Source organism: Saccostrea cucullata, unplaced genomic scaffold (assembly GCF_032062105.1).
Source record: "Saccostrea cucullata isolate Sc308-1 unplaced genomic scaffold, CSIRO_AGI_Scuc_v1 ctg78, whole genome shotgun sequence".
Taxonomy (NCBI): Eukaryota; Metazoa; Mollusca; class Bivalvia; order Ostreida; family Ostreidae; genus Saccostrea; species Saccostrea cuccullata.
In genome coordinates, this window is record NW_026940638.1 from 30,678 (window position 1) to 54,827 (window position 24,150).

General features: G+C 34.7%; 2 protein-coding genes across 5 annotated transcripts; one reads left to right on the plus strand and one right to left on the minus strand.

The window, feature by feature from the left end:
• Positions 1-2,833: 2,833 nt before the first annotated feature.
• LOC134255872 (uncharacterized) lies at positions 2,834-9,582 on the plus strand. 3 transcript variants are annotated; one of them, XM_062738452.1, is made up of 6 exons: positions 2,867-2,982; positions 4,443-4,539; positions 5,163-5,344; positions 5,433-5,654; positions 5,761-5,910; positions 6,013-9,582. In XM_062738452.1, exons 2-6 carry the CDS (start codon positions 4,518-4,520, stop codon positions 9,364-9,366), a joined length of 3,930 nt encoding a protein of 1,309 aa, XP_062594436.1. In that variant the 5' UTR covers positions 2,867-2,982; positions 4,443-4,517; the 3' UTR covers positions 9,367-9,582. The 3 variants fall into 3 exon arrangements, with proteins under 3 accessions (XP_062594437.1, XP_062594436.1, XP_062594438.1); XM_062738453.1 differs by lacking the exon at positions 4,443-4,539 and having other exon boundaries at positions 2,834-2,982; XM_062738454.1 differs by lacking the exons at positions 2,867-2,982; positions 4,443-4,539 and adding an exon at positions 4,289-4,399.
• A 7,637-nt stretch (positions 9,583-17,219) lies between these two features.
• On the minus strand, positions 17,220-23,975 carry LOC134255863 (uncharacterized). Of its 2 annotated transcripts, none has more exons than XM_062738429.1 (2): positions 23,879-23,975; positions 17,220-19,498 (listed from the first exon to the last, which is right to left on the minus strand). In XM_062738429.1, exons 1-2 carry the CDS (start codon positions 23,951-23,953, stop codon positions 17,627-17,629), a joined length of 1,947 nt encoding a protein of 648 aa, XP_062594413.1. In that variant the 5' UTR covers positions 23,954-23,975; the 3' UTR covers positions 17,220-17,626. The 2 variants fall into 2 exon arrangements, with proteins under 2 accessions (XP_062594413.1, XP_062594414.1); XM_062738430.1 differs by lacking the exon at positions 23,879-23,975 and adding an exon at positions 23,417-23,536.
• Between the last annotated feature and the right edge of the window lie 175 nt (positions 23,976-24,150).

The window sequence follows — 24,150 nt, forward strand, 5'->3', positions numbered from 1 at the left end:
AATTAAAATAAAAAAAAATTGTTTTAAATCTTTTTAGCCTCCACTTCAAAATTATGAATTTTTAAAGATTTTTAGCATTAAGAAACACTGTTCAAAGTAGTCCAAATCATTGACAAGACCTCTGCATTTTTCTTACCAATAGAGATGTGACTTAACTAGTTTGCTGGGAATTTCTTTTCGGTCAAGATATTGTGCTGAATGTATCTTATTTATGTTATGGAAAGGGGTGGATGGATGAAATCGCACACACTTTAACTGTCAAAAACATGACTTTTGAACCGAACCTACTAAAATCTTACCAATCATAAATTGTTTTTGAAATTTGTTTTTTTTTTTCGATCATTAAGAAGCATACTTTTATATGGTAAGTGAAAAAGCTAGAAATTTTATTAAGCTTATAGATGCTCTCTTTATTAAAACTGTAAATCTGAATATTAAACATCAGAAAAATCCTTTGCATTTATTTTTAACTTGAAATCTTACTACATAAATATGTAAAGAAATATGTTTAACAAGGGTTAACACGATGTTAATTTAAATTTTCATTATTTAAAGTGCCAGAACAGATGTTTCAACCTATGTTCGAGGTGCCAGAACATTTGTTCTCAGATGTTTTGACCTCAGTTCTAGGTGCACGACTTGTCTGTCACTAGCACAGACGATTGAATGTCATGCATTTGTTTTAATTAGATCACGGTTCACATATCTTGTTCTTTTGCAGTGGAAGTCAGAAGCAAGGGGAAATGCATGTATAAGATTAATTTTGAGAGGCATCAGTGACAGCATAAACTCAAAATACTTGTAGAGAGGGCTTTCTCAGACGGCAGTGATAGCAACAACAAAAAAAACCATACCCAATATACCATAAGCAATGTTTTCTATGAAAACGAAGTAAAGATGTGATAAGACAATGTGTAATTAGAAGAAACAATTCTTTAAGCATTATGTAGCAATTTAATAGTATTTAAATTTCAGAACTTACCTCTATAAAAAGTTTTTTAAATAATTTCAAGGCAGATTAGATTTTGTTATAGAAATGGTTGTGGTTGTGAGGAACCATCACAGCACCTGGTAGTTCACAGGAAAGGTAAAACGTATACTATACCTTGTACTTCATAAAGTTATTTAAGGGGGCCGACTATAGTTTTATTGTGTGAAAAATACTATAGCGAAACTCTTCATTTTTATACCATATGTAACTTACATTAACTTCCGTGTACATGCAAAGTTTGGGGGAAATCTACCGTCCAGGTATTTTTGAGGGACCGTCTCAAAATACAGGTACATTTACTATAGGATTATATAGGAAAATGCCAATTTTTAGCACTTTAAAGCAAATTATACAAATACTATAATAGACATTTTGTTCAAACTATATTAATTGATGAGTAATACTATATTATACAATATATGTAAGAAACACAAAATTCTATCGTCTTGTTACCAGAGGGGACATCTCAAAATGCAAAAAAAAAAAAAATAGAAATTTTACTATTTTTATAGAGTATTACTAAATATGACGTACACAATGGATTCACATGAAAACATAATAAAAATATTGGAGGATATTCTCAAATTTCTATGTTTTAAATTTCAAGAGCGTATATTTATTTCTTTTTCTTTAATAATATTTTTATTACCCCTTTCTTTAAGAGCTACAGATTATCAAAACGTCAAAAACACACTGCAACGACGTCAACCTACCTATCAATTGCAAAATCGATTAAAAAATCAGTTATATCAAATTGTAATTACATTTTTATACCTATAATTTCTTAATTTTGTTTAATTGTAATTATTAAGCGAAAAAAGTTGCATTCAAACAGTTATTACGCTTCATTTTACTATGATGCGCGAAATATTGCGCAATGGAAACTAGTCGGCCCCCCTTAATTACAACTCTTTGAATAGATACGAGCGCTTATGATTAAGGATCTGGTTGAAGCAAGAGACTATTTAATTCGAAAGATGAATAATATTTTTTTCTGTTTTCAAACAATTTTGGTTTCTTTGTTAGACCTTTCAAACTCTGTTGAGAAATAAAAGTCACCGAGTGTTAAAATATCTAGAATAGTTGTATCTGGATAGAACATGTGGTGGTCACAAAGCATATTTGCGACATCTTGCAGATGAAAGGATTAACGGAAGCACTACCTTTAATCAATTTTGAGTGACAAAGATGCAATGCCTAGCCTATGTGTACAATAGTTGAAATAATAATTGATATATTTTAAGCAAAATTTTAGATTAGATATTTTTCTTTCATAAATAAACACCACTATGAATTTTATAACATATGTGTTAAAGGCAAATATCGTCTTAATTTGTATTGAGGGAAATGTTCTGACTGGAAATGCGATGTTAAATCTTTCAATTTTTTTTAATCAGGAACAATGCTAGTTCAAAACTTGAAATACATCAAAACTTTTATAAATAGAATGAAAACTACTGTGATTGTTTAGTGTTCTTTCCAATTTAATATTTCAAATATCTACACTGATAGGTCTGAAACAATTATGGTACATGTAATCAGCTTAAATTTTTATTATTTTCGTTTGAAATCCAACTAAAGAGCTAAGAATTGTTTCTTTTCTCTGATTCTGTTGTCATTGTAGTTATTAATAGTAAATAAATAATAAATGTACTATTAATAGCTTAGGATGCTTTAAATTATTAATTTAATTTGAGAACACATTGAATACAATGAAAATTATGCAAAGGATATGTCTTTTTTAACGTTTAATAAAATTTTATTCATGGATATATCATATTCTTTTTTATAAACGAAAGTAGATAAATGTCTACATTTCCTATTTTTGGTGAAGGGGATTTTTGTTGCCCACCTCTATTAATAACCCAGTTCTTTGAAATGTAAATAACAATGAGCCGAAACTTAAAACTGGGAGGCGTAAATTTATGTTCAATATGTGAACCACTGTGCTTTTTGTAATACAGGTTCCATGGGATCCGAACGTAAAAAACGTAAGTAAGCACTAGGTACCTGTAAGATATTTATAGATTTCGGTTTAGCGGTATTAAACTTTTTATATACACAATGATTCTCTTAGTTCAAAAATCTTATTAAGACGAATTCACTAATATAAACAATAGTTTACAAACCACGATTTAAAATTTTTGTCACTGTAAATAAATATTCTATTTTAAACATTAATAGTGAAATAGATTTACAATGATTCAAGAATATTAAATACGTGCTAATATAATTTTTAATATCATTAAATTTCACTCCATTTTAGGGTATGGAAGGAAATGTGATAAGTTAATTTAAATATTTTCCCCGAGTTGTAATTATTTATGTTGATTGTGAGGGATATCAGAGCGATATGTGTCAAAGTTAATAAAAATATCAATATAAAGTAGCAAAGTGTCAAGGAATTTTACTTAAGATTAATAGTAAATATCTGTTTAGGGAAAGCATATCAGATTTATTTCCCTTTCAAAAGGCAAGATAAATGGGAGTTAATGTACCCAACTAAAATGAAAACAAACAAGGGATATGTTACTGAATTCTTATCTTTCAAATATTTACTACCTTTTTGACACTGTAAACAGATTAAAATTTAAAACACAATGCTTAATAACCATTTGCCTGCATTTGTTATCTCATTTTTATCATCATAAACTAGATTTGATACTAAAACCACTTATGACAAATCAGGAATTTTTATGCATAAAGCGACATGTCATAAGTACGACCCACTTTAAACTTCTGTGCAAGTTAAAAGTTTTTTGAACGAGTGCCAGTTATTAAGTATCGTGACCAGGAATTTAATTCTCCAGAGACAAAAACTTAAAGTTACGGAAGATTGCTGGACAATTGCGGGTTAGACATTAGAACCCTCAGCGGGTACACGAGCCCTGGGGATCCTGTTGTGTCGTTAACCAGGACAAGTTTAATCAGGATCGTATGGTATACATGCTCTGTTGATCGGGTGATTTAAAACTTGGAATGTATTTTGTTTGAAAAAAATGTGACCTTAAATCGACGTCCTCGAAGGAAGTTTTAGTAAACATTTATGTCACGTGACTCCTAGATAAAAAGTTTATGTGGCTACCCGGAGAGTGAACAGAATAGGGTGTGTAATCACAGGAGATAGGGGACTACACCAGAGGAGTACCACAACAGGAAAAACAACACAGGATTTCAAGATCACTGTATTTATTTAACTTCCTTGTTTTACAACGATGTTACAGTACTGTGTGAAATGGATGGATTTGTGAAAAAAAAGTCAGGAGAAATATAATTTTTGCATCAACCTGCAGATCAGATTACAATTTTAAGTCTATGATGAATCTTCAGTAGTCGACTGTGACATTTCTGCAGATCTACTTTATTGAAATTGGAGACATTTAAATTAGTTACCTCCCCCTTAGTACAGTAAGTATCTGTGCACTCAATCAAGCTGTTATCTTATCTTCAGACCACGGTCACCAGACATTTGTAATTTGGAGTCAGGCCCACGTTACGGGAGTTTGCAGACCCTTTGTACAGTGAAATGGACCGATCATCTAATACAAGTATGTTATCACGTCTTTTTGTTGTACTAACGGATAAACTGAAGGAGTAGTCACATTTTTAAGGAAGAATTGTGAAGGAGGATGAAAGCTGTAGCTGTTTATATATGTCCAGATACACTTAAAAACGACAACAAAGGTTCTAAAATGTGTTAATTTAACAAAACGGTACAGCACACAAAAATCAACAACAGAAAACGTGTTTACAAAAAAATCACGTTATCGGCGACCCCGATGTATTTATCATTGTACAATCCTGATAAGGGAAGGATGCACTTGACAATTTTGTAGTTTGGTGTGATATGGAAATATAATCTACGATTTAATAAAAAATAGTTTGCTAGCAATAGCTTAACAGAAAGGGTATACTAGATATACCTTTTTACGATTGTGTCAGTCTATGGTTAAAACTTCAAGGTATGGTTACTAGCTTTACAGTTCAATTCCCTTATATGATACAACACTTATAAAGTATGTATATGAAAAAAATCAGATTACTCTCACCAACCAAAGTGGGGTGTCAACATTGGAGAAAAGTAAAGTCACAACCAGTACTCTCTCTAATTGCAATGCGCAAGGAATTATCATGCAGATTTGTTCAGTAACCTTGTCTTGTTGATTTACAGGTATGCTGCACAAGGTGGAATTGAATAGCCTCGATGTATCGAACTTGTTGTGGGATATGCAGAAGACATGTGTTACAAATGAGGACATAGAACTGCTGTGGGAAATCAAAAATGTCTGGTTGGTCCGGAACAAGGATCTGGAAGAAAGATACGAAAAGAAACGCAAATTAATGAAGACTTTGGTATAAACACGTCCTTTGTTCCCTGTCTGATTCTACGTGTATTTCAGCCTATGTTATGTGACTTACGCGTATTTTTTTTCTATTGTAGGAAAGATCAGACGAGCAAGTACAGGATGACTTGCTTTTTATGGCAGAAGGATGGAACAACGTTCACAAAATTTGCAAGTATGGACCACGATGTCAGGAGAAAAAGAACAATGTACTTGGAGACACACAATATGGGATTCACATGAACAGGCATTACGATATCTTAACACGATTCATGGCGTTCAAGAACTTTCAACAAGCAAACTACATAGTAGTTCTAAGGGTATTTTTTTTTTAAGAAAAATCTTTAGTCACTACTTAGCTGGTATCTTAATGTTTCATTTCTACTTTTCCAGTGTTCTATAAAAAAACTTCTTGCTACATTACAGGCAATGCTTGGACGCGTCAAGAAAGTGAAACCTTACTTAACAGGGGAATATGGCTGTATAGCACCAACACCAAATTATGACTCTCATGTTTCCGAGGATGAGCCTGACCTGACAAGCATTGACATCTGCGATGCCATTGCCTACAACTTTGTGAGTAAACGAAACTGAGTACATTTACATATCAATTATCAGGGAGAAATAGTTGTTGCAATTTCTCTGTATCTAATTGTATGGCTATGATTGTTTTTTTAGGTCTATATGTATGAATACGACGAAGAAACCATTCTTCCTATGGCATATCCTTCACATGTACTCCCTATTGCAGTTATACAGCTGTATCGAACCAGAAACAGACTAATTCGTCCATTAACATACAAAAGGGAAAGGGATCTTGTAAATAGCAAAAATGTTCAACGTCTTGCTAATGAAACAAAGCCTTTAAAACATTTGCCAAAAGCAGCACCATACAAAAAATATATAGTTGAAGGTAGGCGTTCAGGGACAAAACTTATCTCAGATGTACCTATCGAACCTCCATCCCAAAATCCACCATCAGAAACAACAAAAAGACTAGAAAAATTCAGAAGAGCTTCCACTATGTCTGGAGGAACCGGTATGGCTCATCTGTTTTACAAACTACCTTTCAACAAAATGCCCCTCTCGTGGCAGCGGAAGTTTTATTTCAGAAAGAAACCAAGACATAAGCTGTATTCAAAGGGAACATATAGAAGACGTTCAAGATCAAGATCATCAAGTAAAGAATCAGATAACAGTCGAAGATTACATTCCAAAAGTACACCACCCAGATCAATTTCACGAGAAAAGAACGTGTTTGAAATTTTCGACAAACCTCTCCCTGACAAGAAATCCCAGTCAAAAGAGAAGGAAATGACATCAGTAAACAGTGTAAGAAATGAAGGCAATAACACAGGAAATAGACCTATCAGTGGCAGTAATACACCAACACAAGATGAACTACACTGTAACAACGAAAATGTGTTTCCAAAGATTGAGATTTGTATGGATTCTGCACCAAATGTCATAGATAAACCAGAAACCTCACAAATATGTTTGGAACATAAAAATAGTAATCGGGGGGCGGAGGATAATAACTGGATGAGATCTAATGAGTTTTCCAGTTGCTTTACACCAGAGAGTACAACGTCTATGAATGACTCGCAACAAAAGGACACACAAATAGGAAATTCAGCATCAACAAAATCTAAAACATCAGCTATGCAAAATGCTTCAAAAGAACCAAGATATCAGCTTGTCAGGATAACAATTGATGAGCCAGATACTCAGAGCATTTATCATGAGTTGAGAGGAATCAAACTACCAAATTGTGATAAAAAGGCAGTGAAAGACCCAAGGCTACTGCGTGCTATGGGTTGTATCATAGAGAGTCCTGTAATGGCTGGTTTTGGACCATTCCTACGTCGAATCAAAGAGGAACCACCTGATGATCAAAGTTATGAAAAAGGTTCAGTAAAGAAAATGAAAGATATTCTTCCCATCCAAGCCATTAAACAGGAACCGGAACCTGAACAAAATGAAGATGACGTTGAGAAAGTGTTGAAAGAACTGGATAATGCTATTAAAGCAATTCAGAATGAAAAGGATCAAGAGAATACAAAAACAACAGAATCAACAAATAATGAGATTTTGGAAAATGGTAAAAATGCTACTATGGATGATACAAAGTCAGAAAAACAGAACACTTGTGAGAATGATAAAGAACAAGAAAAGGACGAATTCCATCCAAGAAACATGGGATTCTCCTCCTATCTTCCAGAATACAGTGACACCAGTGACTTTGAGAGGACAGCACGGGTTTTAACTGAGGTGTTTGCTGAGAAGCCATTGTCACCAACTAAAAAGTTACCTATGAGCATGTCTGACTACTTTGGCACTAGTAATCCAAACGTCTCTCTCAGTTCAGCAAAGACAAATATTGAACACAAACTGTCGGATATCAATTCAGATTGTGAAACTACCAGAACAGTAGAAATAATGAAGAGAAATCAGGAAAATGAGTACGACAACACCAGTAAATCAAACGTATCTCCAGAGGACAAATCTAAAACCGAAAGTCTCAAATCCAGAACGGAACGAAAACACAACAAAAATAAAGTTTCCTCTGATTCTAGAATGTGCCATCTTAATATATCTGAAAACGACAACTCAAGTACTGATTGTAAAATCGAAACAAACACAGACAGAGAACTCAGCAGAGAGAGAAGCAGATCAAGATCTCTTCATTCTTCACAAAAACACAGAAGTCGAAGTAGATCAGAGTCACAAACTAAAACACAAAAAAGAAAATTTAAAAGAAAACGAAGCAGATCTGGTTCTCTCAGTAAGATCGAAAGAGGTCGGGTAAAGACTAAATCATCACATTCAAAAAAGAAAAAACAGAAAAAACACAAATCTAGACGTTCTTCTTCATGTGAGAAAAACCGTAGCAGAAGCAGATCTTTATCAATAATATCTGGAGAATGGAAGGAACCTATCAGCTTTTCAAGTCGTAGTCGTTCAAGATCAAGATCAGGCAGTTCTAAAAGAAGTCTAACAGGTAAAAAACACGACGTTTTCAACAGCAGTGCCAAGGATGGTGATGAACACAAAACAAATTGGAAGTCCCGAGCTGAAGTAATACGTGCTCGGGAAAACTCGCCCGGGCGCTTACTTTATCTTGAACAAAGGAGAAAGCTTGACATATCGAGACGTTTGATTGCTAAAGCAAAACGACAAAAAGGGGAAGGAATCACAAGAAAATGTGATGATGAAACAGGTATGGAAGATATTCATTACCAGAAAGTGTTGAAAAAATCACGACATACCCCTAAACAATTTGACTCATCGGATGAACAGAGGAGTTCTTTTGTTGATGATTCAAGAGAGGCAGAGGTTTCAGAGAGGAGAGGTATCACAACAAGTGACGAAACTGTTGTAAATTCAACGTTATCAAAAGCCATGACAAGTTTACTGAAGAAAATTGTATTCAGGGATAATTGTAATCAGGATAACAGTGCAGAGGGAAGAATGGCGGACATGGTGATAGAATTGGTCAAAGACCAGATGAGCAAGGAGTTACAATCTGGTCCATCCACATCTACAGCACAGACTCAATCAATGCATCCATTTGTGCCATACTTAAAACAAACAAGGAACATGGAAGAGCTATATGGCTCTAATCCGTGGAATGCTGCAACCAACAGCAGTAGGAGATCCAGTCGCAGCGAATTTCCTGAAACATACATGGAACATACATATCAGAGAGAAGAGGCGGGTGACAATCGAAATTTGACTTCTTATTTCCATTCAAAAAGACGTCCATTTGCATCAAAAAATCGTTTCAACTTCTCTCACCAAGGTCACTTCGGTGATTCCATTCGAAGTTCTTTTAGAGGAAAGTTGTATCATAAAGTAATGCAGAAAACACCAGGATCAACTTACAGAGGAAGGTTTAATTCCTCACGCGGGTTTTTTCATCAGAGAGTATGGCGGGGAAGCTACAAGTCAAGAGGCAGAGGAAATTCAAGTTACTCCAGTTCCTCACACTCTCGTGGTTCTAAAGATAAGGACAGTTACGACAAAAGATAAATGAGTTGTGATCTTGAGATGAGCATCTTCCTGTAACTCACATACATCCTAACATATATAGTGTAACCATAATCATATACAAAATGTAAGACTAATCATTAGTAGGCAGGATTTGATTTCTAACCAGATATTCATAACCGTACAGATTAAACATTACCTGGAATGGTAATGTATAAGTTTGCAATGTATTCAGTTTTTATACAGGGGTATATTTTTTCATTGTATTTGTTAATTTCTTTAGACCTAAATAAAGAAGCTGGATTTCGCAAATTAGAACCACATCAATGTTAAGTTACAAATTCTCATATTCATAAATTTCAGAATGTTTTTTAACGTTTCATAAATTTTACACATAGCGACATTCTACATAAAAACAATAAAGTCTGCAAGAGAGAATTTTTGGTTTCTGCAATGTCGTTAAAAAAGCCCTATATTGATTTGTTTTTAAAGAGGAATCGTTGAACAATACACAGACAAAATTAAACAGATGGAAATATAAATAATTGAAAAATTAAAAAAAAAATTTAAAAGTTCTTTTTAAACTGTGTGTATCCTAGTCCTCTTACTGAAACGATAAATACGCAAGCATTGTATTGTAGTTCCGATTTGCAGGGAATTATTGTCCCCCGCAATCGCGACAGCTATGGGACATTCAATCTCATTCGTCTGTCGGTCCGTCCGTCCGTCACAAAAACATAACCTTGGTCATATCTTTTGAATAAGATAAAATAAGTCTTTCAAATAACACATATTTATTACCTGTGACAAAACCTTTCTAAATACACTATGATCTTTGACCCTTGACCTTGAAGTTTGGTCTGCTTTTTAAAAAAAATTAAATATTACATTGAATTGGTTATAACTTCCAAATGAAAAGAGATGGGGCTTTCATATTAAAGATTCGTATAACTGAGACAAGAACTTTCTGAATACACTATGATTTTTACCTCGTGACCTTGACCTTGAAGTTTTACCTACTTTCAAAAACGTTAACCTTGGTCATGACGTTTGAATGAGAAGACATAAGGCTTTCATATTTTAAACATTTGTATTACCTGTGACAAGACCTTTCTAAATACATTATGATTTTGCCCCATTGACCCTGAATTATGACCCACTTTTAAAAAATGAAAGACTTAAAATTGATTATAACTTTAGAATGAAAAGAGGTCGGTTTCATTTTCAACATGTTTATGATCTTTCATCACCTTTATAAATACATTACGATTTTTACTTTGTGACCTTGACCTTGAAAATTGACCTACTTTTCAAAAACTTTATCCTTGGTCATATCTTTGGAATGAGAAGACAAAAGGCTTTAAACATGTGTGTTACCTGTGATAAGACCTTTCTAAATACACTTTCATTTTTGACCTTGTGACCTTGTTCTTGAAGTTTGGCTTGCCTTTCAAACTTGACCTTGAAGTTTGGCCTATTTTTCAGAACACTTAAACATTGCTTTGAATTGGCCAGCACTTTTGAATGAGAATAGATAGTGCTTTTATATTTAACATGTGTATTACCGATGACAAGACCTATCTAAAAACACATTGATTTTTTACCGTGTGACCTTAAACTTTGACATTTGACCTCCTTTCGAAACTTTTTACCTTTTTATTAAGAAAAGTAAGGGCTTTCATATTTGACATATCTGTGACAAGATATTTCCGAACATGCTATGACCTCTTGACCTCAAATTTTACTTAATTTATATAAAATTTATATTTTAAAAAATGATAACCTTTGAATGACATATGATAGGGCGATCATATTTGACACAATATGTCGTTAATAATAATGACACGTAGCTAACAAAATCACCGAAATTGGGGAGCCACTTGATCAATTCTTTGATCATACTCGCCCCTTCTCCTTCAGTAACACTGAACTAATATCAACCAAACTTGGAACAAAATAATTGGTCCGCATAGATCAAAGTTTTACGTTGAAATATCATTAACAGCCATGAATAATGATTTTGATATCAATGTATCTACAGATAGTTTAGATTCAAGTTTGTTCAAAATGAGGCCCCAGGGGTTAGGCTAGGGCCAACACGAGACATCAAAATTTGAGGTGGGAATATTTGGAGAAAATGTTTAGAAATCTCCTTTAGAACAGAAGGGCAATGTTTAGTCAGTTTCATGCTCAAGTTTATATTCAAATTAATTCAATTCATGGTCTCTAATGTAGGGTGGGGGCACAACAGAGGATACATAATTTTACATAAAAATGTATGGTTAAAGTCATAAAAATTTTCTCAAGAATAGTTAAAGCAAGATTAGTCATGTTTTATATTTTTTTAAAAAACCATCTGGAAATGTAGGGTTCAAGTCGTGCTTCCCTGTGATAGGGTTTATTCAAGTCATGCTTTCGAGGGGCCGGGTGCGCAAAGCCACCAGCATGCAGATATAAGAAAATATTTTTTAAAAAGGAGATGGGCCACACTTACTCATATTAAAGTGCAAGTATTTCTTAGTTTGTTATTATAAAATTATAGACCCTGGAATAGGTTGAAGCTAATTATATATAACAAAATTTGGAAAACATTTTACATAATCTTTGTGTATGGGGGGGGGGGGGGAATTCTTTCAAAAGTGTTTCAAAAGTGTCTTCTAAACAGCTTTTTGAAATAAAAGCATTTTATCAAGTGCTTTTGATAAGACAGATGATTAGAAATAATAACGTTAATGTCATGAAAGCTGAACACGATTTGTAAAAAGTAATTTGTCCGCCATATTAGATTGTTTTCTCGCTATATCTAGGGTCAAATATAAAGCCGCTGACTTGGTCATGCTTTTTTTTTAGTGTAATCAATCGTCACCGGTGTAGACGAACGTTTGTTATATCCATGGTTATATACAACACTCGGTAGAGACAAAAAATACCTGTGTACATCTTCTAATGCAGGAGAATAAGATACCGGAGAAACTTACAACAGTTGCACAGGTTAGTGCAGTACATAAACAAACACAAATACACGTAGCTGCAATAAAATGTAAACATAGGTAATGCAAGATAATTATCACGAACAAGTGTCGCCATTCCACGCCGATACACGTGACAATAGAGCAATCAGGTGTAACGAATGCGAGGAATATATCCCGATGCTGATATTGTTGATGGTATTAGGATTAGGAGTGGAAACCAGTGAATGAGTTTGTTTTTCTTTCAATTTAACTCATAAGTATAGAAAAAAGACATTAAAGAGTATAATTAATTCATACTTGGATGACCCTAGTGAGGGAGAATAGAAAGAGGTATAAAATTGTGTATCAAGTGGTCCCTGTACCGCAGGGGCCCAAGAAGGAGGGATATTTAAGGAATCACTGTCTAGTTAGTGTAGTATGTCAGGGACATCAACGATAGTGGGAAACATGGGATAATTTATGCATAACGGGCGAAATTATCCCATGTTTCCCACTATCGTTGATGTCCCTGGCATACTACACTAACTAGACAGTGATTCCTTATATATTTCCATTTCATTGTGGAATAAAATTGTAGATTTAGACTTTAAAAATGTAAATTAATAGATTTAAATTACATGAGGACTTCCACGTCAATTGCAATAGTCCTCGCCCACTGACGTCAAACACAAAGGCAGCCGCACGAGATTTACATGCATATTTGGCCTCCTTAGCGTCAGACACAGAGACAGATGCGCACGAGATTTGCATGCGTATTAGGCCTCCTTAGCTCCTGACCTATCGACCTGCATAATTTACATTACGGCAGAATTATCAAGAAATAAACTCCCCCTAACTTTCAAAGAGTTATCACAGTGTAAAAAAAAAATTTAGAAATGGAAATATAAAGTCATCACAGGCCCGTAGGAAGCATTTTCAGTTTGGGGCCAAGCCAAACATTCAGTTAGGGGCACTATCAAAAATTCCTTGGCAAGCAAAATTGAATTTAAAAGAAGGTCAGCAGACCATTTCTATTGAGGGGGCGCAAGGATATGATGATATAGTAGCTAAGTTTTCTGTAGAATTCTATATATTGGGAAAATTATTGAGGTTGACTGTTGGCAAGTTTGTGTATATAGCTTTCTGTCAATTTTTTTAAATCCATAGCCCTAGAATCAAGGGTTCAGAAGTTGGGTGATGGTCCATGAAAATGCATAGTTCTCAAAAAGTTTTCCCTTCCCCTTTATACAAGTATTTCGCAAATAAACTACTAGGTGTATTGTTATGATGAGCAAGAGTTTCTAAAACTGTGAAATGTGTGACTCAAGGGCTAGAGTTTTGGTGTGTGGGGGGTCTATGTTGATTTAATAGTGCAAATGTATTTTTTTTTAATTGAGAACCTTTTTTTCTCCTTCAGCAGATAAATTAATGAATAAATATGATACACAATTGTGTCTCTCTCAAATTCAAGACTCCTCGGTTAAAGCTGAACACGATTCGTAAAAGGAATGCGTCCGCCATATTCGATCGGTCTCTCGCTATACCTTAGAACCTAAAGATAAATCGTCTGACTTAGTAATGTTCAGTGTTCAATCGTCACCGGTGTAGACGGACATATACTATACAGCATTGGGTAGCGACAAAATATAAAATCTTCTAATGCAGGAGAATAAGACACTAAAGAAACTTACAAACTGCACAAGTCAGAGCAGTATACAAACACAAATATACGTAACTGAAATAAAATGTAAACAAAGCAAGATTACCAGCGCGAACACGGGTCGCCATTCCACGCCGATACCCGTGACAATAAAGCAGTCAGGTGTAACGAATGCAAGGAGTCAGAGCGAAGTGCTGAGATAGTATTATCGAAAATGGCGTGTTTCCTATTCACAAGTCATGTTCAGCTGGGTTTCTGATTTAAGAAGTTGTTGGTTCGATCAATAGGTGCCAGATTCACTGAAGCTCATTTGGTAAAGCGCCTAATTGTTTCAAGGAGTCCGGGCTCGCAACCCTGTCTAGTCCGTCGGATTCTTCTCCTTTTTCTGATATCGATAAGAATTGTCTGTATGTTGTTTAACGTCCCTCTCTAGGAGAATTTTTCACTATCTGGAGACGCCACCACTTGCCGGTGGAGAGCTACATTTTTGTCCTATGCTCGGCACTCGGGGCCAGTGAGCAGTGATACTGCGACACGGGGCCTCAGTTCATACGGTCTCGTCCGAAGGACCGGTCTTCACAACCCACAGTGGGATTTGAACTGCGACGTAAGTATCGACTCCTTACCTCGCATTACTTGAGCAGACGCTCTATCCACTGCGCCAAACAGGCGACTTCCAGCTAAGGAACAATCCGATTAAAATCGGATCCTTTGATCCGCTCGCATAGATCGGTACTCGCCATTAAGACAAAAGATTTGCAAAAAAATCCGCTTATGTCGTTTATTAAATTTTCAAATAAACATTCGGTATAAACGTTTATTAAATGTCTATACAGAGCACTACTTACAATATTCAGGCCAAATAAAATATATGTACGTTTCCGAACCTTCATGTAACAGCCAAAATAAAATAAGGTTTTTAAGTAGGTTGGCAATAATTTCTGATAGATTTACTTTTTCTCTCGAAAGCATCAACAAGTTCCTTTTTGGTAATACATGTATATAATTCCAATCTTAATTCTATTTATTGATTACCTGTGTTTTGATTGGACGAGAACAAATTCAAGAAAAAGTTTACACATCGATGAATTTTTCAATCAGAACTACTTTCTTGACTGTTGTACATGTAAAAACAATGAAAACAGATACTTCTACTCCGTTTTAGCTAAATTATGATTACAAGAAACTGGAAATAAAAAATGAATGAATGAAAAGGAGATAAACAGGACTGACAGACGGGAATATTATGTTTATATCACTGTCGGATTACGAGTGTTAATTTTAAAAAATCGCTGATCATGATGTCATTTTTTCGACGTTCCATATCAGCTCAGTTGGTATCGTTGTGATAGGGAAAAGAAACGTACCTCAGACTCTTGCCTTTTCAGCATCAAATTCATATATTTACATCCTACAGATCCCATATTCTCTCTAAATCTTTGAACGAACCAGAGTAAATCGAGGACGTCGTCGGTCTGCAAGTTTCGCTATGACGTCGTTAGATCTAATGTCAACATAGCCATGGTCAAGGACGAATTATTCTGGAGAATACGCGTATTTACGATATTTGTTGACTTAAACAACATTCAATGAGTTTTTATAAGTTTATTTTATTGATTGTCTTGACAATTTAAGTTGGATTTTATCGATATTCATCTTGTATACGTTTCTTTGCGGCATAAAGTATTCCTACGCCGTACAAAATAACGGATTGTATGGCGGCCTCAAAGAGAAATAATTTTAATAATTTTAAAAATTCGTAATTGGAATTATAAGAATTAAACGTTCTTTTTTCAGAATTTATCGATGTGTAAACTCTGCCTTTTTCCTCACAAACTTTACATAAAAGTGCTTCGCACTTTTATTCAGTTTGTGAGTAAAAAGGCAGAGTTTACACATCGATAAATTCTGAAAAAAGAACGTTTAATCCTATAATAAATACGCATACATAATTATGTATGAAATTCAACAATCATACACAACATAACAAGTCAACTCTTTAAAACATTTGGATATACATGTTCTTTACATTGCCTTAGATGTGCCTTTTATTGACTGCATTCTAAGAAAACAGTACTATAAATGAACAAAATTATAGCTGAAAAATTGAATTTGGAATTAACAGAAATAGTGTTGGTGTGTGGTTAGTCAGGAAACACATATACTTTTTTGGCCTCATGGTAATGATGTTCTAAACATAAAGTGAGTCCAACTTTCTACATAGTAAATGGTATAAATGGTTAAGATCTCTGAATACTATGCAACAGATTTAGATATAACAGTGTCCTTCCCTGTGGTACATTATAAAACTTTAAAAACTAGCATACATAAACTCCATATCTAGGGTGACACAATAAAGCTTCTAAAACAAAGCCTGCTTTATCAACATCCAGAAATATGACCTAAGACCTTGCAGAGACAAAATTAAATTATGCTATAAATCAAAATATACACTGATGATTTACATGTATTTTACTGTTCACAGTGCTTCACAAATATTCTCGCCAGTAACTTTGCTTATTCATTATGTTAAGACCAAACGTTTGTCAAGTTGTTCAGGATATTTACCTAAGAGTACATGCAAGTTTTTTTTTAAATTTTAAGCAACAAAAATGAACACACATTATTTAAGGTACCATATCTCACAAAAATAGCAAAACAAGAATTGTAATAACCTTTTTTTTTATTTACCAATATTTGTGTTTTGTTTTTGTCAAGATGGTATTGGTATTAATTATGAGAAATTTTAATTAGGATAAATATTTATCATTAAAAATATTTGGAGCAGAATAGTTAAATTTAAAACAAAAAATAACCTATCCACCTTAGAGATCTATGAAACTAAAATCATAATCTTAAAATTAACTTCTTTTGGCATTATTAATCCAGTACTAATTTTATGTAATTTTCATGTTAGGCCTAGGAAAAAAATATGTTTGTTTCCGCTTTCAGGCTGAAAAAATATATGGTATAGGTAGGTAGGCAAATTTTTTTTTTTTTTGAAAAAAATTTTTTTGCTTCTTTAATCAAAACGTATATAGAAGTAACATTAATGACAAAAGAAATAGTGTTTTCAAGCATTACTGTGACTTAACTTATAATAGAAAGGTGACCCAAACTTCTTTCTGTCTTGAAAAGCTTGCAAAGTTGGAGGCTATAATTCCCTGGTTGAAATCTTGCACATTATGGGACAAAAGCATTAAAAAAATATTTAGGGTCGGCACTATAAATTAGGGTCGGTCGGGAAAGCGGAAACAAACATATTTTTTTTCTAGGCCTTATGATCTTTTCCTTCAGAGATTTTTTGCTTTCTTATTAATTAAACACAGGTTCAGTTTACTGTTAACAAAAATGTTTTCATTTTTACTTTTGTTTGTTTGTATTTTAGAATGAACCACTCCTACAGTCAAAAGAAAATTTATGCATCCCTTGCTACATGATAGGCAGAATAACTATGCTGTCTTGTTTCCCAATTTCAAGCAAAAGAATGGTCACAATTCTTTACATATATGTAAATTAACACAAATGTTTCTATTGCAATAAATACACATCTATTTTGAACATACATAAACATGATCTGTTGAAATAGAACAAATCTAAAAATATTTGGATTTCTTGATCAAAGATCTCAAAAAATATAATATATAAAATGCTGTTTTTGTCTTTCCTTGCTTAAGAAATTGTCTGTCCTTCAGTACCAATTCTGCTGGGAGAATTGAGGAAACCTGTCCAAGCCTCTATCTTTCCCTTTAGAATTCCAGTTATTACTGACTTGATACGCTTTTGGCAGAGGTTTCCTGTAGCTGTTGTAATGTTCTTTCTCCTGGTAAATCGGGGACAAGTTTCTATTGTAGTAGGTAGAGTGCATTGCAGTGCTTTGCAATACCTTAAACTCTTTGTCCTCCAAGTCAACATTTGGTGAGTTAGACCTACTGTCCTCTCTTAGAACAGCTCCGGTTTTTCCACGAGACACACTTACTCCATTTGGAGAATTTTTCTTCACATCTTTCAGTTTTGCATCATACCTCTGTGATGTTTGACGCCTTTTTTCACCATTATCCTTGAATGTTCTTGATGCTGTGTATTCACCCTCAGTTTTATGAAACTGTTCTTTTTTTGTCTCACTACTTTTACGATAAATTCTCTCAGTGTTGTTAGACTGTTGCCGACATCTGTTCTTTAGTCTGGGATCATTGGAATTTGGCGGTATCTCTGTTTTTATTCCAGAATGTCCATATTCAAAACACTGTTTGCTCACTGCTCCAGAAATTCTCACATCCTCCACAAGTCGCGAAACAGCTGCTTTGAGAGTGGCATTGTTGCTATCCTCCATCCTTTGTATATTGACTACCAATGACCTTGAGTCAACTTTTTTACCTGCTACAGTTTTGACTTCTGTAAGTTGTTCCCCTTCATTAGTAGGATTTTTTGATTTTGTTAACTTCTCCTTACGTGTTTCATCCCTTTCCTTCATTGTGCTTGCATTTAATCTCTCTTGTTCTCTCTTCTTCAGTTGTGACTGCCTTTCATCTATCAACATCCTTGTGTAGTCCAAAAGCCAGTCTTTATGCCACATGAGAACTTTATATTCTACAATTTGGTTTTCTTGTCCATAATTTGGCCGTAGCAATCTTGGATCAGTTGGAGGTTCTTTGTCATGCCTTTCAATAATATTCTTTGGGATGTGGCGAGGATTTACACCCCCTTTTAATAGAGTTCTGCCCTCAAAGAGCATCAAATTATTCAGATCTGAGCAAGTGGATGATGGTGTTGACTCCCCTTGCTGGAGGTTAGCTTGATAACCATTGACTCTATTGTTCACCAAATTATTGTTTGTGCATCTATCAAAAGAGTCCACCATTTTCTGACTTTCCTTCTGCATCTCCTGATCTATGGTGTATCTCTTCTTTGGAGGAACACTGTTCTGTTCAGCATAAAAGAACGGCCTTTTGATAGCTTCTGAGCTCCCAATTTTATTATTAGTTTGAATTTGTTTGCATTTTATATCATTGTAGGATGACCTTGGTGCATGAACTTCCTGCTGCTCTTTATCTAGAACATTACAATCTTGTCTTGAGAAAGAGTTCATTTTTTCTCTGTAGCTCTCTCGTCCTACAGCATTTTGCATCAGACTGGTACTCTCTTCATACGGCTTGATGACATTTACATCTTTATTGAGAGGAATAGAACCATGGCTGTTTTTCTGAACTGCATCCTCTGATACTGGACAATAGGTAACTTGCTCGTTATTGAAATCTGGTCCCGAGAGAGTTTGATCCACAACTCCAATTTTCACATTTACTTTTAAATTGTTGTACTTTCTGTGCAGTGTTCCTCTCTCAAAGTCAATGAGCTCCTGGTTTAATGGATGGACACTTGCTCCACATTCATCATGCTGTGGATTTTTCAGCCCTGTCTCCATTCTAGCGATAGATCCAAATCTCTCAGAGAGCAACTTCTTGGGTTTCTTTATATTCCCAATTCGAGTGGATTTTCTTCTTTCTTGCTCTGCACCCATAGTTTGTCTAGACAATATTTGACCGTTTGATTGTAATGCCATCACCTAAAAAATTGTTCAATTATTTATTATTTCATAATATAAAATAAACTAATATCAATCTTTAACTTGTTCATTATCAAAATTTATTTCAATATTTGTCCAAAAATAAAAATTCAGTGAAAAATATTTCATTTCATATGATTAACTGTTTACAGAATGTTTTGCAAAATGAAACAATTCTATTGCTTATTGTTCTAAAATTTGCAAGACATTTAATTAACAGTGGTTAGGTTAATCATAATAAAATGTGTTAAGCTTTATGGGGATGTAACTATTTAATTCTTCCTGCTGTCAGCGTACAAGCATTTGGTAATGCTTATTTTCACTGAGCAAGAATTTAGAATTCAGTACACGATTTCCATCCTATAACCATTCATGTTTACTACGTTATAGGGTAATAAAAAAAAAAGTTAAATAAAGTAACTGTATTTGTTAGAAAACCATATCTAAAGATTATTTCAAGCCACAATATTAGGATACAGAAATTCAAGACTTTTCTGCTTCAAGAAATTATAATCTGGATGATTAAATAACCTTTGTTTCCACTTGACCTTTATATCCCAGGTTTGAACCTCTGACAACACGGTATAAAAACTGAGGCCCCAAATTCCCTCAGAGCTCACCATACATGTTGAGTACAGATCTAAATAAGAAGGCCTTTACCAGCCAACGGTTGCATCTTGATAGGAGTCGAAATTCTCAAAGGAACATTAAACAATCTTTTCTTCCTTGCGTTTCAAAATAAATTTACAAATCACTTCTCCAACTGACATTGCAAGTACTTATGTGTGGGTCTTGATTATAATGATTGCATATTTGGACCTTCCAACAATGCCTTGCTAGTCCAAATGATACTCTAGTTGTTCATATCAATGGCAAACTACACAGAACAATACACACAAATTACGTTTTCTTATTTTGTTCTCTGTGGGTATAATACATTTAGCTGTGTATTCTTATTAGAGCCAGTCACCCATCGGGCGCAGTAGTTAGAGTATCTGCTCTAGAGTCACGAAGCAAGGAGTCAATCCTTATGTCGCGGGTTCAAATCCCACTGTGGGACATGGAGACCAGTCCTTTGGATCAGACTGTATAAACCAAGGACCCATGTCACAGTAGGTGCTGGCATGAAAAAGATCCCTCCCTGCTCAATGGCCCTGAGTGCGGAGTATAGGACTGGCAAGTGGTGGCATTTCCATCCGAGTGAAAAATTCTCGAGAGGGATGTTAAATAATGTTCAATCAATCATATTAGAGCCTTTCAAACAAAGCAACTTTGCTCCAATCTTATGTTTGCATATCTATATAAAAAAAAAACTTTCCAGTTTATCCCAACTTGCTGGAAAATGGATTTCTACCAAATACCATACATGCCAAATAAAATAATTTACAATATCCAACATCATCTACACCAAACTGAAAATGCCACTTTAAAGCTGAACATGAATCATGAAAGGAATTTGTCCCACAGATCATCCAGTAAGTCTCTCACTTTATCTCAGGGCCGTTCGGTATAAAGCCGCTCACTTAGGCCTAGAAAAAAAATATGTTTGTTTCTGCTTTCAGGCTGAAAAAATATAGGGTAGGTAGGTAGGCAATTTTTTTTTTTTTGAAAAAATTTTTTTTGCTTCTTTAATCAAAACGTGTATAGAAGTAACATTAATGACAAAAGAAATGTGTTTTCAAGCATTACTGTGACTTAACTTATAATAGAAAGGTGACCCAAACTTCTTTCTGTCTTGAAAAGCTTGCAAAGTTGGAGGCTATAATTCCCTGGTTGAAATCTTGCACATCATGGGACAAAAGCATTAAAAAAATATTTAGGGTCGGCACTATAAATTAGGGTCGGTCGGGAAAGTGGAAACAAACATATTTTTTTTCTAGGCCTTAGTCACTTTTCAGTGTAATTAATGAACACCAGTGTAGACAGATGTATACTAGACAGCATTCAGTAGCGACGAAAATAATAACTCTGCACTTCATCTAATGCAGGGGGTAAGATACCAAAGAAACTTACAACAGTTGCACAGGTCAGCCCCCCAAATTGATTTGACTGTTAAAAATTATTTTACAAACTTTTAAGTCCACAAAAATTTACGTTTTTGAACTAATTATACAGAGAAGCATGTTTATACCTTATGCCAAACCCGACTAAATGACGATCCCGACCGAAAAACAAACCGAACCGAAAGTAGAGATTTTGTACAGTGTATCAAACCCAGAAAAAAATACCGCGGTGAACCATTTCACTCCTAATTCAAACAACAATTTAAAATGAACCATCCTCAGTTTACTCCATTATTCATGGAAAAAAAGATATGAATCTGATGGGTTTTTTTTTAAAACTAAGAACCAATTATTCAAGTCACAGTTACATACAGGAACAACCTCTACCTTCATGTATCATATTTTTCTACAATAAAATTAATTTTTACTTCAGTCTGTACAAGACCTATAAATGGACCAGAGTGGTGAAAGTCTATTGATACTTTTGGCAAGGCTGGTTGGTAAACAAAACTGTCTGAATTGACAAATGTACAGAAAATGCCATATCAAATGAGGGTTGAAAAAATCAGGCATGATGCAACTTCTGCAAAGATCATGATCAGGATGCACAGATGAAGGTCAGAAAAAAAGAAAAGAGATGGCACGTGGCAATGGAGGTAAAACAGACTCATCAAGCAAAGACGTATATATTCTTTATGTCTCTGACTACTGATGTCACCTGCATGGCACACTGGTTGTGTCACAAAGTAAGGAATCGATCCTTATGTAGCATATTTGAATCCCACGGTGAGATGTGGAGATCGGTCCTTCTGATGAGACCCTATAAATTGAGGTCCCATGTCGCAGTAGGTGCTGGCACAAAAAAGATCCCTCACAGCTCAATGGCCCCGAGTGCGGGGTATAGGTCCAGCAAGTGGTGGCATCTCCATCTGAGTGAAAAATTCTTTAGAGGGACGTTAACCATATAATCAATCAATCTGATTTCTGAATCTTTGTATTATGGAAAGACAACTGTATAGGACATCTTTGTAGTTACTTTTTTCCCTGTCTGTATAAAAATATCAAAGGTACCGGTATGTATATCTGGTATGTGAAAACGGTCCAAAAAAGCCTGTCTTTGGCCGCCAAATGTCTGAAAATGATTTTAAACCTTCCAAAACTCTGTGTGTAAGTGGACTGTTACATAAAATAATATTGAATCCCACATTGACGAAGTCCAGTTCAAAACAAACTTAAATTTAGAGACATAGATTTTTTTAAAAGTAAGAAAAAAGTATTTTAATGAAGAATATAAATAAACTCTCAAGAAATAGAGATTAACCCTCTCGTTTTACTTTGGCCCCTTCACTTGATTTTTTTTTTTTTTTTTTGCCTTGCATATCATACATTTATACCAGTAAGTATGCCAGTCGAAAATTTCACATTATTTCCACAAGAACAAGTATTCAAATCCTCACAAAAACGTGCAACACTGACGATATCCACAGGATTTTCAAGGAAGTGACGGTGCATTCACAATAAAATGAAAATCTGATTTAAAACCCCAAGAGTTGTCTCATATTCCACTTGGGATTGACACATCGGATATCCTGGTTGCATTACACAGGTATAAAGAGAGGTAACCTATATTTCACTCCTAGATCCGCCCCTGCTAGCCACTCAATAAAAAAAACATGAACAAACTCTCCCCTACATCTAAACACTTACAAATCCCATGACTTTTCAACCAAAGTTTTCCAAACGACATTCAGACTAGTGAAGAATTTCCATTTTAAGTCCTACAGAATAGAAAACTTTGAGCCGAGTCAGTGAGTGCTGCGAACACAGTGACACCTCTTGATGCTCGCTTTACATTGCTGATAAAACCATGCCCTGCACGACCTGCAACTGCAAGTGTGAGCATTGACTAACCTACGTTTAATTGCGTTTTTCCTTCGTTTTCCTTCCTTGAGTACTTTCTTCTTCGTCACTCATGCCACTTTTCGAGCAGAAGATTGTAGAGGTGCGGGAAAATGGTGACCAATGAAATTATCGAAAAATAAATCATAAACCTGGACGCACAGAGTGTAATTCTCCGGATAAACAAAACGTGAATCGTGCCGCTGCGACCAATATTAGATAATCTTTTAAATTTCAAATAATCATCTGCAATTTTACACCAGAGATAACCAAAAAATAATAATAACAACAACAACAAACAAATAAAATAAAAAAAATACATAAACAGTTTATGAAGATGTTACAAAAAGGAAAACCAAGCACAAAATTGTTCCGATTTATATTATCATTATGTGTTAATCAGTTAGTAAAGTAAAGACTTCATTCTAATATAGAAAACACTATTCATCCACATTTTGATTAAAATCATGAAACCTACCAAAAATTCAATAATCTCTTCTTTTGTCATCTTTCGGTTGTGATCATGGTGATTTTGCTCAGATCCAGAACTCATCTTGCTGTAAGTGAGCGTGCTTTGACCCTCTGACCTACCCCACGCAGCTGGGATAGCTGATAAAAAAAAAATTCCTCCTGGGGCGGGGATAATCAATAATCAACGAATCATGAAGCTTTGAATCTGACACTTGTTAACATCCACAGAGCGGGAAGTGGATCCCTGGGTAGGAATCGAGAAGCGATGATTTAGTGCTG